Source organism: Artibeus jamaicensis, unplaced genomic scaffold, assembly GCF_021234435.1.
Source record: "Artibeus jamaicensis isolate MK-2021 breed Jamaican fruit bat unplaced genomic scaffold, CSHL_Jam_final contig_64, whole genome shotgun sequence".
NCBI lineage: Eukaryota > Metazoa > Chordata > Mammalia > Chiroptera > Phyllostomidae > Artibeus > Artibeus jamaicensis.
Genome location: NW_026521911.1, coordinates 10,172,375 through 10,186,000, shown reverse-complemented (window position 1 = coordinate 10,186,000; position 13,626 = coordinate 10,172,375). Strand labels below are relative to the sequence as shown.

General features: G+C 38.9%; 1 protein-coding gene across 3 annotated transcripts in view; it reads left to right on the top strand.

Moving 5' to 3' along the window:
- PRCP (prolylcarboxypeptidase) overlaps positions 1-9,828 on the top strand; it is a 65,005-nt gene extending 55,177 nt beyond the window's left edge. For all 3 annotated transcript variants that reach the window (XM_037165528.2, XM_037165529.2, XM_037165531.2), the window contains one exon: positions 7,668-9,828. In XM_037165528.2, the coding sequence (XP_037021423.2) occupies positions 7,668-7,884 (217 nt within the window). In that variant the 3' untranslated portion in view covers positions 7,885-9,828. The remainder of the gene's footprint in view (positions 1-7,667) is intronic.
- Positions 9,829-13,626: the final 3,798 nt, after the last annotated feature.

Genomic DNA, 13,626 nt, shown 5'->3' with positions numbered 1-13,626 from the left:
TAAGACACAGGCGACCTCCAGGAAACCCTCCCTGACTCCCTCAGGGAGGTCAGGTTTCTGCACCCGCTTAGCTCCCAGGGCCTGTGACTGTCACCAGCACTCTGTGTGGAAATTATCTGTCCGTGTTTCTGTCTACCCCCATGAGACTGTGGACTTCTTAATGTCAGGGACTGTCTGAATCATCTCTGTACCTTTAGCACCTGCTACAGTGACTGGCACATACTGAATGTACAATCAATGTGTTGGTAAAAACGAGGAATGAAATACAAAGCTCGGGAAGGCGTCAGAGGCACGTGAAAGGTTAAAGATGTGAAGATGCTGGTTAATCCACTTCTGCAGCGCCAAGTCTACTTTTTTAAAAGAAATCTTTTTTTATATGTTGCTCGGTGAAAACTCCAGTGCCATTTTTTTAAGTTACTTAAAAATTCACAATTTTGCTTTTCTGAAGAAAGCACTTTTCCAAAGTAAGGAGCAGCCTCAGGTGTCTCTGTGCTGTGTACTTAATGGCTACTGGCTAGAAAACACTTCTGGTTGATGAGTGAGAAAATGTCTTATGAAGAGCCATGTGAAAATATCTTTATGTTCATGCTTCCCTCCTTACATGCCTCCCACAAACGCATGACTGCTTTTCAGATTGAGAAGTTCAGTCCGTAATTGGAGATTTGGCAGTTAAGGGCTTGGGCTTTGAAGTTGGAGAGACCAGGGTGCTGTTCTGCTTCTTCACTGAGTAAGCTGCGTGGACTCAGGCAGATTGGCTAGTTATTTAAGGTAGAAATCGTGAGTGCCTGACAGGGTCATTTCAGGGAGTGGTTAGACTATTATGGAAGGGAGCACCATGAGGGCAGAGATTCTGTCTGTTCACTGCTGAATGCCCTGTGCCCAGTCAGTGCCTGGTACAAAGTAGGCACTCAGTAAACATTTGTTGAATGAATGAAGATTGAAAAACAGTAGCTATTAACATAGGGTTGGCCAAAAAGTCTGTTTAGTATTTTCCATAAATTAAAAGACACATTTTTGGACTTCCGCCAAGATGGAGGCGTGGAAACACTTTGCCTTCTCGCACAACCAAGTCTAAAAACAAAAGTTTTAGCAACAAAAAATGCAGCCAAACCACAGAAAATTGAACAATACTAAGTCAGACAACAATGAACCACTCAGCTAGACCAGTAAGAGGGGCAGAGCCAGCAGCAGAATGGGTTAGGCAAAAAAGATCCTCCAACCCAGGCAGCCAAGGGCGAATCCCAGGTGTGGGGTAGCCACGGGCGGACCCAGTGAAGGCGCAAGGCAGCAGGTCGACCACGGTCACACATTTGTGCGTAGATAAACCAGCAAAGGAGTGAGCAGTGAGACAGACCGCACAGGCCCCAGTGGCGGGAAGCAGCAGAGGGGACCGCTATTGCTCCCCCTCAAATCCTACCCCCACATACAGCATCACAAACCAGCGACCTGGGTGGCCCCGCCCCGGGGAACAACTAAGGCTCCTCTCCTCATACGTAACAGGCATGAACAGATCAAAACATGGCTCAATTTGATCTTATCTGAGAAGCACTTTATCTGTTCTTCCATTCTAAATGAAAGTTTTGCTAGATAGAGTAATCTTGGTTGTAGGTCTTTGGATTTCATGACTTGGAATCAAATTCAAGGAGTTCATCATCACCAAGCCCTTATTATATGAAATGTTAAAGGGACTTACCTAAGAAAAAGAAGTTAAAAAAACATGAACAGTGAAAGGACAGCAAACTCACAGTTATTAACAACCACACCTAAAACAAAAGCAAACTAAAAGGACAGCTAGATCAGGAGTGGAAGCATAGAAATGAAGATCTCAAGGAGGGTTAGCAACAGGGGAGTGGGAGGAGGAGAAGGGGGTAAAAGGTACAGAGAATGAGTAGCATAGACAGTAGATAGAAAATAGATGGGGGGGCAAGAATAGTATGAGAAATATAGAATCTAAAGTACTTGAGACACATGGTCATAAACTAAAGGGGGGAATGGTGGGGATGGGGTGGCAGGGAGGAGGGGAATGAAGGGGGGAATAGAACAACTGTAATGGCATAAGCAATTAAAAAAATAAATTAAAAAAAAACATGGCTCAAGAAGAACTCAGAGCGCCAGAGCCAATAAATCTAAGCGATGAAGAAATAGCCAAACTTTCAGGTGCACAGTTCAAAACACTGGTGATCAGGATGCTCACAGAACTGGTTGATTTTAGTCACAAATTAGAGGAACATATGAAGGCTAAACTAATTGAAATGAATGGAAATGCACAGGAAACCAATAGTAATGGAAAGGAAACTGGGACTCAAATCAAAGGAGTGGACCAGAAGGAGGATAAAAATGACCAACCAGAAAAGAATGAAGAAACAAGAATTCAAAAAAATGAGGAGAGACTTAGGAACCTCCAGGACACCTTTAAATGCTCCAACATCCGAATTATAGGGGTACCAGAAGGGGGAAAGGAACAGCCACTAGTGGAAAACTTATTTGAACTAATAATAAAGAAGAACTTCCCCATTCTGGCAAAGGAAATAGACTTCCAGGACATCCAGGAAGCTCAGAGAGTCCCAAAGAAGGTGGACCCAAGAAGGAACACACCAAGGCACATCATCATTACATTAGCCAAGATTAAAATGAAGGCGAGAATCCTAGAAGCAGCAAGAGCTAAGGGGACAGTCACCTACAAAGGAGTTCCCATCAGACTGTCAGCGGATTTCTCAAAAGAGACCTTACAGGCAAGAAGGGGCTGGAAAGAAGTATTCCAAATCATGAAATGCAAGGACCTACATTCAAGATTGCTCTATCCAGCAAAGCTTTCATTTAGAATGGAAGGGCAGATAAAGTACTTCTCAGATAAGGTCAAGTTAAAGGAGTTCATCATCACCAAGCCCTTATTATATGAAATGTTAAAGGGACTTATCTCAGAAAAAGAAGATAAAAAACATGAACAGTGAAAGGACAGCAAACTCACAGTTATTAAGAACCACACCTAAAACAAAAGCAAACTAAGAGAACAGCTAGATCAGGAGCAGAACCATAGAAATGAAGAACACATGAAGGGTTAGCAACAGGGGAGTTTGAGAAGGAGAAGGGGGGAGAAGGTACGGAAAATAAGTAGCATAGATGGTAGGTGGAAAATAGATAGGGGGAGGGTAAGAATAGTAAGGGAAAGATAGAATCTAAAGAACTTGTGGTCATATACTATAGGGGAGGGAAGGGCAGGGGAGGATTGTGCAGTTTGGAGGGGAATGAAGGGGGGAATAGAACAACTGTAATGGCATAATCAATAAAATATATTTAAAAAAGACATTTTTCATTTTCACCAATAACTTTATTTATTTGGATATTTTGAGTATGTTAGCTATCTCTTGCTATTGGCTTCCAGTGGGTAGGGGCCAGGGGGGCTGCCAAACATCTTCCAATGCATAAGACAGTCCCACAGCAAAGAATTATTTGACCAAAATGTCAATAGTGCTAAGAAACTGCAAAAGACTTTTGACGTGTTCGATCAGTCACAGCAACTTCATATGCTTCACAGATCTTTTTTTGCGTTTCAGTTGAATTTTTACCTTTCTTGAAATAATAAGTCATAATATGCTGAAAAGGTTACTTCAGTCATCAATATTAAAATGGCTGTGTAAAAATTCACCCATTTTGATATGGTTTTTATAGAATGCGTAGTGATAAGACAGGTGTCATAATAAAGTCTAATAAAATTGTTTTGAATGAAGTTAAAGACAAACAAACTTTTTGACCAACCCAATACTTCCAAAAGTCTTCCCCAAATTTTCAGTATTTTTTAAATATCATAGTGGTTTTGGTGGGAGAATTAATTTTTCCCCCCAACCCCAATTGGTAAGAAATTGTATTACCCCAGCGGTCATTCTCTGATATTTAAATATAACTCTGAAAAGCAATTCCAGAGAAGATGATTAGTTTAACATCATTTTTCAGGCAAATTAATTGTTGGCAGCAGTTAAGTGAGGCTCACTGTTGGGAAATTTATCCAGGCATCTATTGGGTTGGCCAAAAAGTTCATTATGTTTTTTCCATACAGTGACTCTACTGGGTCTTTGATGCGGACCCTGGCTGACAGGATCCGTGTATTGTGGCTGTGAGAGACAAGTTCACACAGACTATACAGAAGTCCTATGGAGAAAAAGGGACGGCATGGCTGCTCTCTAAGTGAGAGAGAGGGCCCTGACCCCTGCCTGGACAGGCTTTTATTGCTTTTCTACGTACCCAAATGTGATCCAAATCACATTTTTGGATTCGTTTTTTTTTTTTCAAGAATGATGTTATTAATCACAATTAATTATTTTTTAAAAGAAAAGTGAGGTGAGAATTTGTGGTGGGAATTTAAAATTGCATTTCAAACACATATATTTAAGTAACTAAATGAATATTTTTCCATTTAATTAGCTAAATTGATTGTATTAGTTTTCTTTTTTCCTTTTTACCCCTTTTTTTTCCTTTTTTCTTTTTTCCCCCCATATTTTTACCTCATACTCTTCCCCCACCCCTTTAATAATATTAAAGGTATATATATTATTATATATATACCTTTAATAATCCTCCCTGTGACCTCTATTTATGTGAATCTGTTCCGGTTCTAGTTGTTTGCTCAGTTTATGTTTTTTTAGGTGGTTGTTGGTAGTTGTGAGTTTCTTGTCATTTTACTGTTCATATTTTTTATTTTCTTCTTTTTCTTAGATAAGTCTCTTTAACATTTCTTACCTTAAGGGCTTAGGGATGATGAACTTACCCAGCTTGACCTTATCTTGGAAGCACTTTATCTGCCCTTCCATTCTAAATGAGAGCTTTGCTGGATAGAGTAATCTTGGATGTAGGTCCTTGCTTTTCATGATGTGAAAGTCACACTTGAATTTGGGTCTGCTAACCAGCATCATGCTGTGGGTTCTCTCCACCTAAGCTGCCCATCTGTACCCCTCCTCCCAGTTTGGATGAATGTTTCTTCTTTAACAACTTTGTTGTTGACCTTACATATAGTTTGATTTCCTGGCAGTTCTGGTTGTTTTTTTTTTAATTGGTCATGTGAGGAAATGAAGCATATCAACCTATGCCTCCATCTTGGCTGGAAGTTAGAAGAACTAATACTGTTAAATATCAATACTCTACCAACTGATCCAAAGATACAGCATAATCTCTACCAAAATCCCAGCTGTTTTTTTTTTTTAAACAAATTGACAAATTCATTTTAAAATGTATGTAAAAATGCAATGGACCCAGAATAACCAAAACAGTCTTGAAAATGAAGAAGAAATTTGCAGAACTCATATTTTCTGGTTTTGAACTTACACTTCCTGGTTTCAAACTTGTTATAAAGCCAACATAACATGTATGCCTGCACCTTTGTAGTCCCTCTCTGTACGCTCCAGGTGCATTATATTTTACCCTTCTGTCTCCTAAGTTTTAAGGGCCCCTTCTTTTGCTTCTGTAACTGTTCCTAAGCCCATTTCTCCACATCTCACTACTTCTACCTCTTTGACTTTCTAAATAAGCTTTCTCTATAAAAAAATTAAAAAAATATAGCTACCATAATCAACGCAGTGTTTAAGTGGCATAAAGATAGATAAATCAGTGGGAGAGAGTTGACAGTCCAGAACTCAACCTTTATATGTATGGTCAATTAATTTGCAGACAAGAATGCTAATATAGATAGTTCATTGGGGAAAGAATAGATTTTTCAAGAAATGATGCTGGGAGAACTGGATACGCCATGCAAAACAATGAAGTTAGATCCCTATATTATACCACACAAAAAATGAACTCAATATGGATCAGATAATTTCATTGATAAGCCATTTTATAATAGGGCAGGAATCTGAACAGACTTTTTTTTCAAAGATATACAGTCAAATCAGCTCATGAAAAAATGCTCAATACTGTAAGCAGTTTGGGAAATGCAAATCAGAGCAACAATAAGATTCATTTCATATCCACAAAGCTGTAATTTGGATGGTAAAAAAGGTAAATGGGAATATAGTCAATACTATTGTGATGAGTTTGCATCATGACATTTATTACTACAATTAGTGAGGTGATCACACTGAAAGTTATAAAAATGTTGAATCACTATATACCTAAAACTAATATAACTAATATAATATTATATACCAGCTATACTTAAATTAAAAATGTAAAATCAAAAAGACTTATAACATGTGTTGGCAAGGATATAGAGAAATTGGAACACTTGTGTGTTCCTAGTGGAAAATGTGAAATGATTCAGCCACTTTAGAAAATAGCTTGGCAGCTTTTCACAATGTTAAGTTACCATATATATATTGAAACTCCATTTTTAGGTATATACTGAAGAAAAATGAAAACATGCACCCATGCAAAAACTTGCATATTAATGTTCATAGGAGCAATGTGCATAGTAGAAAGAAGTAGAAATAATGCAAATGTACATCTCATGATTGGATAAATGTGACATATTCATACAATGGAATATTATTTGTCAATAAAAAGGAATAATGTGCTGATACATACTACATCTTGGATGAAACCTGGAAAACATTATGCCCAAGTGAAAGAAGCCTGTTGTCACAAAAGACCACCTATTATATAGTTCCATTTATATGAAATGTCCAGAATAGGCAGTCTGTAGAGATGAAAAGTAGATCAGTGGTTGTGTGGGTCTGAGAGTGAGGAATTGCGGGGAGGGAAACTGGGATTATTGGCTGCCAGTGAAAATGGGTTTCTTTGGGGGATGATGAAAATGTTCTAAAATTATGGTAATGGTTGCAAAACTATGAATATACAAAAACCATTGAAATGTACACTTTGAATGAGTGAGTTTCACAGTGAAATATACCTCAATAAAGCTCTTAAATATTATTAGGGATGCTCTCTGTGATTGTGTTGCATTTTTACTCAGCTAAACTAAATAGCCTGTTTCAATGACTGATCCTGTTGCAATCATTCTGAAATGTGTTGTATGTATCAGCTAAGACTAATAACCTAATAGCATTTTCTTAACTTTAAAACCACTGTAAAATGGGGATCTTTGAGTAGTGACCACATATTCTGATTCCAATTTGGAGGAATTTTTTCAGTTTTATACCCTATTTCCCCAAGTAATCTACTACAAGGGATGTATTGTGTAAAAATGAAGGTTTTTCTTTGATAGCTAAGAGATAATTAGCGTTTTAAAATAGGAGAGTTTTTCTTTATTACTTTGATAGCTGGTCCTAGGAAGGAGGACACTGGCATTAACAGAGGGACTGCTACGTGCCTGACACTTGTGCTTACTAAATACAACATGTACCACCTGGTTTAATCCAGGCAACAGCCCTGTGAGGTTGGCCTTGTTATCTCTGTGTTTCAGAGGAGGGAGGTCATCTGGCTTTTGAGTGATGAAGCTGGGATTGAAATTTAGGTTTCTAAATTCCAATTTTTGGTGCAATCTGAACTGATTTATTGGGTACCACCTTTACTCCTTGGTCCTGTTTCTAGTAGTTGTTTGCAGAAAAATGTACTGGTGTGAATAACCTTCCTGTATGACAGATTAGGTCCCCAGATCAAATGCCTAGGTTACAAGCTTGTCATTTTAGCTGTTATTCACAAAATAGGTTTCTCCTGTCTTATCTGGATATAAATACAAAAATTTAACAATCCTATTTTTTCTTCTTTCCCTCACTTAGCAATGGTGACCTAGACCCCTGGTCAGGAGGTGGAGTAACCAAGAACATCACAGACACCTTGGTTGCCATCACTATCCCAGAAGGGGCCCATCACCTAGATCTTCGAGCCAACAATGCCCTTGATCCCGAGACTCTGCTATTAGCCCGCTCCTTGGAAGTTAAATACATGAAGCAGTGGATCAGAGATTTCTATGCCAGTCTGAGAAAGACACACTGAGAAACTTTTGATCATTTTCAGTTTCTTCTTTTATGTTCATTCCACTCACATTCCCATTCACTTTGGTTTTCTACACAAAATTACTTTCCCGTGTTTATCATTGGATTTGCCGGGGCAAAGGCTGAGACAGAAGAGAGGGTGATGGTGGTGACAGCAGCCACCCCACACCCCAGGTCCTTGCCTTCTTTGACCACTTCCGGAAAGAATCTCTTTGTGGCAGCTTTGTCTCCTTACCAGGGCCCTCATAACTGCAGCAGGGTTCCTGCCTTTCCAAGAGAGGAAGTCCATTCCTTTGTTTCTCTGCAAGCAGGGATTTTTCTCTTGGTTCTTATACTGAAGTCTCTTTGGCCCATTTGTCATTCCCCACCCACCCTTGTCCTCCCAAAATGAAAAGTATAAAGATGATGCAAATGCAGCTGATAGGAAGGATGTCTGATGCCAACCCAGGAAAAAGCCATTTCTGTGGTACTTGATTTAACAACTTGGAACTGTGCTGTAAATACAGAGTAGGGTGGCATCTTGTCCCTGTGTCCTGCTCCTGCAGCTTGGGATTGCTCTGTGCACTGGGCTTGGCTGGTTTTGGAAAGTCCTTTAATTCTCTGTCTTCTACTTGGCAGCTTTTCTTAGTTCTGGGATGTTTGCCACTGTGGAACTGCCAGTGAGAAATCTGGCCTCTTTGCTCCATTTCTCTTTGTTTCTAAGGTCAGTTTTGTGGTAATTTGGTTACATTTTGTCAGTTTGGGAAAATGACTCTGTTTTGCTTTTCCTTTAACATCAGAGCAGGCCTTTATATGCTGTGGTCACTGATGATACTTTCTTAAGAAGCCATTAAAAATTGATGAATCAACTATTGAAAAAGTGGACTGTAGTTATGTTCAACTTTTTAAAAAAATTTTTATTTCCTGGTGGTTGATGCTGCTGCCATTGAAGCCAGAAGTGTCAGGACGTTAAGAGGCAGGTACACGAGAACTTTCTGTGTGGCTCCAAAAGGCAAGCTAATTCATGCGGGCAGCATATTTGACATTAATAAATGACTGAGCTGTTGCTGTTTTCAAAGGGTTGACTTCTTTCAAGCAGTTCTTACACTGAAACCTTTCTTCAGAAGAGCTTTTCTAGGATAACAAATAGGGTTGGATCCAAACCTTTCAGGGGTACAGAGAGATTCTGTTCAAAGATTTCTTCCCTCTGTTTTTAATTTTTCTTAAAAAATTAGTTTTCACCCTTCATTTTCTGTTTTAAAAAATTTACTGTGATCTCAATTTAAAGTGTCTACAAAGTGAATTACTGGATGAGAGACTGAAATATTTCCCTTATTTTCCCTGGTATCTGGAAGGCACAGAAAAATCTTTGGTTTCAGAAGCCTCTGGTTCTCATTGTAATTAATGCGTTGCCTATCAAAGCATTCGGTCACTATTTTCATTTCAACATGACAGAAAAGTATACTGTGGTGGGAATTTAAGGCTTAAAACAATACTAGTTTCTAGTTTTTGTTCTTTTTCAAGTAAAAGGTTACATAATGCTGAGTTTAGGGGGCTTAATAGAGGATATTCTTACTATTTTAGGATACTATTGATTTTGGGATGTTTTTCTTGAAATCTTTTTCCTTGCTTAAAATCTTTAAAATATTTACCTACTTCATTTAATATTAAATCTGTTGATGAACTGTATTTTTGTGAAAAGAATAATTGCCAAAAATGTCTATTTTTCTGCAATTACAATTTGGTTTTATTTTTTTCTTTACATTTTTTGACAGATGGCATCCTTAATTAAAGTTAACCTTATTATGCTGAAATTTATTTTAAACTGAAGAATTAGAACATCAAATAAACCTTATTTAAAGCATCTCTAATAGATGATGCTTTTGATGGGAGTGGGCTGAGATGGGAGTAAAAGACAGAAAACTGTACTTGAACAATAATTAAATAAATAAATATATAAATATGCCCCCCAAAATAGATGATGCTTTTGAAAGATCTGGAAAGACAGAGAATCGAGGTGGTTTTTTTTTTTTTACTTTAACTATTTAGAGTCAGTGGGTAAAACTAGGAAAACTGAGGATCTTTCTTAAGGGTTCTGTAGAGTCAAGAGATTATCCAGAAGAGCCAGTGTGTAGTCTAGCATATTAGAGAGTGAAGGCACCCCGATACCCAGCCCCACCCCATCGTTTGTAGGTGGATGGCACTTTGGCACAGAGGGAAGGAATTGTGTAAGGCCTCACTCACAGCTCATTTTTGGCTGAATCAAACCTTGAATCCAGATTTGTTTGTTTTCTTTTTATTGGTGTAGCTTAATCTTTGTTTGATTCAAGAAAATAAACCTCATTGAACCAGCTGAAGCAAAAGAGGGAACTTACTGAAACTTCAGGGTTAGCCCCAGAACTTGGGTAACCAGGTGTCATGAGTCAATGGAACTGGGGTCTGGAAAGCCATTAAAAGTCCAGACTGCTATTTCTCTTTGTCTCGCCTTGAACAGAGGTCACCAGTTGTCAGCCTGTGGGGGAGATTTGTTTCTAAGATGTTTATAGCTTGGCTGGCAGTCTACTGTGTGCATGTGCATCACAATTACCTAAAGGGCGTGTTAAAACTTTGATTGCTGAGCCCCACCCCAGAGTTTGTAGTAAATAAATCTTAGGGTGGATCTTGGGAAGTTGCATCTCTAACAATTTCCCAGGTGATGCTGGGTGATCACACTTTGAAACTTCTAGTTGAAAGAATTCTGAATTTCATTTTCTTCAGACAGGGCATGTCCCTTTAGTTCACCTCACTCCTGTTGTCCTGCCTGACCCCATTTGAGTCTAGAAGCCCTGCCTAGCATTTCTCTTCCCATTGTTGCTTCATTCTGTCTGCAGACAGTTTCCTCTTCTTTGCTTGTTCAGGGCCCATGATGACTTCCCAGCATGGTGTCCGTCATCAGGCCCTAGAAGCTGCATCTCCTCACACGCCCACAAGTCTCATGTGGTTAGGGAGGGCCAAGTTCATAAAAACATGGCGTCAGAGATCACTGTTTGGGATATATTGTTTGGACAGTTCAGGCAATTCAGTATGTATTTATTACAGTATTTCTGGGATTACAAGTATCCAAAAATATTCTAATGACTTACGCAGTAAAGAGATTCATAGTTAAGCAAGTTTGGAAAATAATGGGTTAAACAAATAGTTTAAAAAAAATCTTTAAATATACATTGTACCTCTACAAAATGGTAACTGAGAATGCAACTTTTCCTACTTTTTTTGTATGTACCCCAGGCATGAAATAGCTCCAGCCACCAATATATTACTTTATCTTAGCTTTAATGGTACATCTGCTTTGTACCTGACTGATACAAGAATAACTCTACCAATTAGGTATCGTCTTGCCCATTGCCAGGGGGTTGTCATACTCTTACTTACAGACCTACAAAGCATACAGCATTGTTCTGGAACCTGGAAACTACAGCAATAAAAAAAGCAAATACAGTATCTGTCCTAATAAGGTTTATATTCTCCTGGGAGAAAGATAGAAAATGTCAAATTATACAATAAAAGTTGTTATAATTGTAAATGCTATAAAGAGTGGGGTCTCTTAGGGCATTTACCAGGGAATCCAAGTTAGTCTGTGGGAATAAGTCTCTTTTTTTGAGATGTGACATTTTGGGTTTATCTAAACACAAAATGATGAGTGGGAGCTATACTTGGAAGAGGATGGAAAACAGCATGTGCAGAAACCCTGAGTGTAGGATGTTCAAGGACCTGAAAGAAGGCCACAGTAGTGGGACAGCAGATGACCAGAGAGAAAGTTGACATAAGAATTTGGAGACATGGCAGTAAAAAGCTCATTCATGTAGACCATGATAAAGACTCATGGTAAGGAACGATAATATTGATGGTCCTTAATCAGGGGCGTGACATGAACAGATTTTATTTAAAAAGACACTCTGGAAAAATGTCTGTTCAGGTCCTCTGCCAGTCTTTTGATTGGATTGGGCTTTTTTTTTTTTTTTTTTACTTTGAGTTGTATGAATTCTTGATACATTTTGGATATCAACCCCTAATCAGATATATTATTTGCAAATATCTTCTCCCATTCAGTGGGTTGCCTTTGTTTTGTTGATCATTACCTTTGCTGTGCAAAACCTTTTCAGTTTGGTATAATCCCATTTGTTTATTTTTTATCTTGTTGACCTTGCCTAGGGAGACATATCCAAAAAAATTTTTTTTCTAAGACCAGTGTCAAAGAAGTTATTGATTGTATCTATTCTTATGGGTGTGGGAAGAAAAGTGAAAAAGGTGAATTGGAATAGAGATAAAAATTTTCAGTTATAAAATTAGTCATGGGGGTGTAATGTGCAACATAGGAAATATAGCCAATGGTATTATAATAACAAAAAAATCATTCTGGCTGTAGAGGGTGGAGTGTGCACTGTAGGGCCAAGCATGTGATGTTGGAGAGCACTGTGGCAGCTGTCCAGGTAAGAGAAGGGCTAGCTTTGATTAGGGTGGTAGAAGTGAAAACAAGAAGTGGATGAATTTGAGAGAGATTTTGTAAGGAATATGAGTGGGATTTGGTGATATTTTCTATGTGAGGTATAAATTGGGTTAGTGTCAAGGATGGTAAATTCTGGCTTGTGTGCTTTGATTAGATACACTGGAAAGAGCAGGAGAGGGTGACCAGGTTTGGCAGAAAGGTTATGAGTTCAGTTTAGTTTCGTTTTGCTGAATTTTATGCACTTTTGAAATAAACAAGTGGAGCTGGCTGTCAAGTAGAGTTGTTGGATGTAAAGATTTGGTGACTACAGCTCAGTTCTCCATGAGTAAGCGACAGTGGCAACAGATGCAGTGGCACCAGCAGTTTTCAATCCCTGAGGAGAATGAAGACACTATTTGAAGAGATCAAAGCATCAGTTAAAAATAACTATAACCAAAAAACCCCTGGAACTTACTTCGGGTTGGAAAGCCATGGTGAGTAGATAGTAATCAAAGCATGGAATGTGAGCTTGAGGAACTTGTGTTCAGGAAACATACTTCATGAGCTCCTATGGTACTATAACTTGATACATTCTGCTTCTGTAACTGGTAGCATGACTCCACCGGGCAAACACACCACCTGATCCCTGGTACAGCTTTGGCTTCAATTGGGATCTAGTTCTGTGCACTTGTTTTCCATCCTTACTGCTGCCTTTCACTTTTCTAACACCCTGTAATTCAGCCACACCAAATGTCCTATCATTCAGAAATACCGTTTGGCCGAAATGCTCTTATGGGGCACTTGGGAGCCTCTCCCCGCCTCTTTATTTCCCTGGGCCAGCATGCTAGCTTCCCACCCCTAGAACCCCTCACCCTTAAACATGCCTAACTTCTCCCTCTTGTCTTTGAAGGCTCTCTCTCCCTCTCTTTCTCCTAAGCATCAAGGGCCCTTTTGCTGGAATTTTTTTCCTGAGTCCATTGCTTCTACCTCTGTGAACCTTAAAAAAAATAAATAAAAAACCGCTCCTCAGCCTACAATTCTGTTCTTAGCACTACCCTTCGGTATGCTTTCAATGACAAACTTCTGTGCACCTTTCAAAGGCCAGATCAACTTGATTACTTCCCTTTGAAATTTTACTCCACTACTGAAGAGAGTGGGGTTCCTTATCTGTGCCCTTAGAACAAAGTTCACACCTAGCATGTCAGCCATGTCAGAATGTGAACTTCAAGGTAGGGATGGTCTGCGTAGTTCATCTCTGCATCTCCAGTACCTTAAATGGTGCTTGACCACCTCGAATTT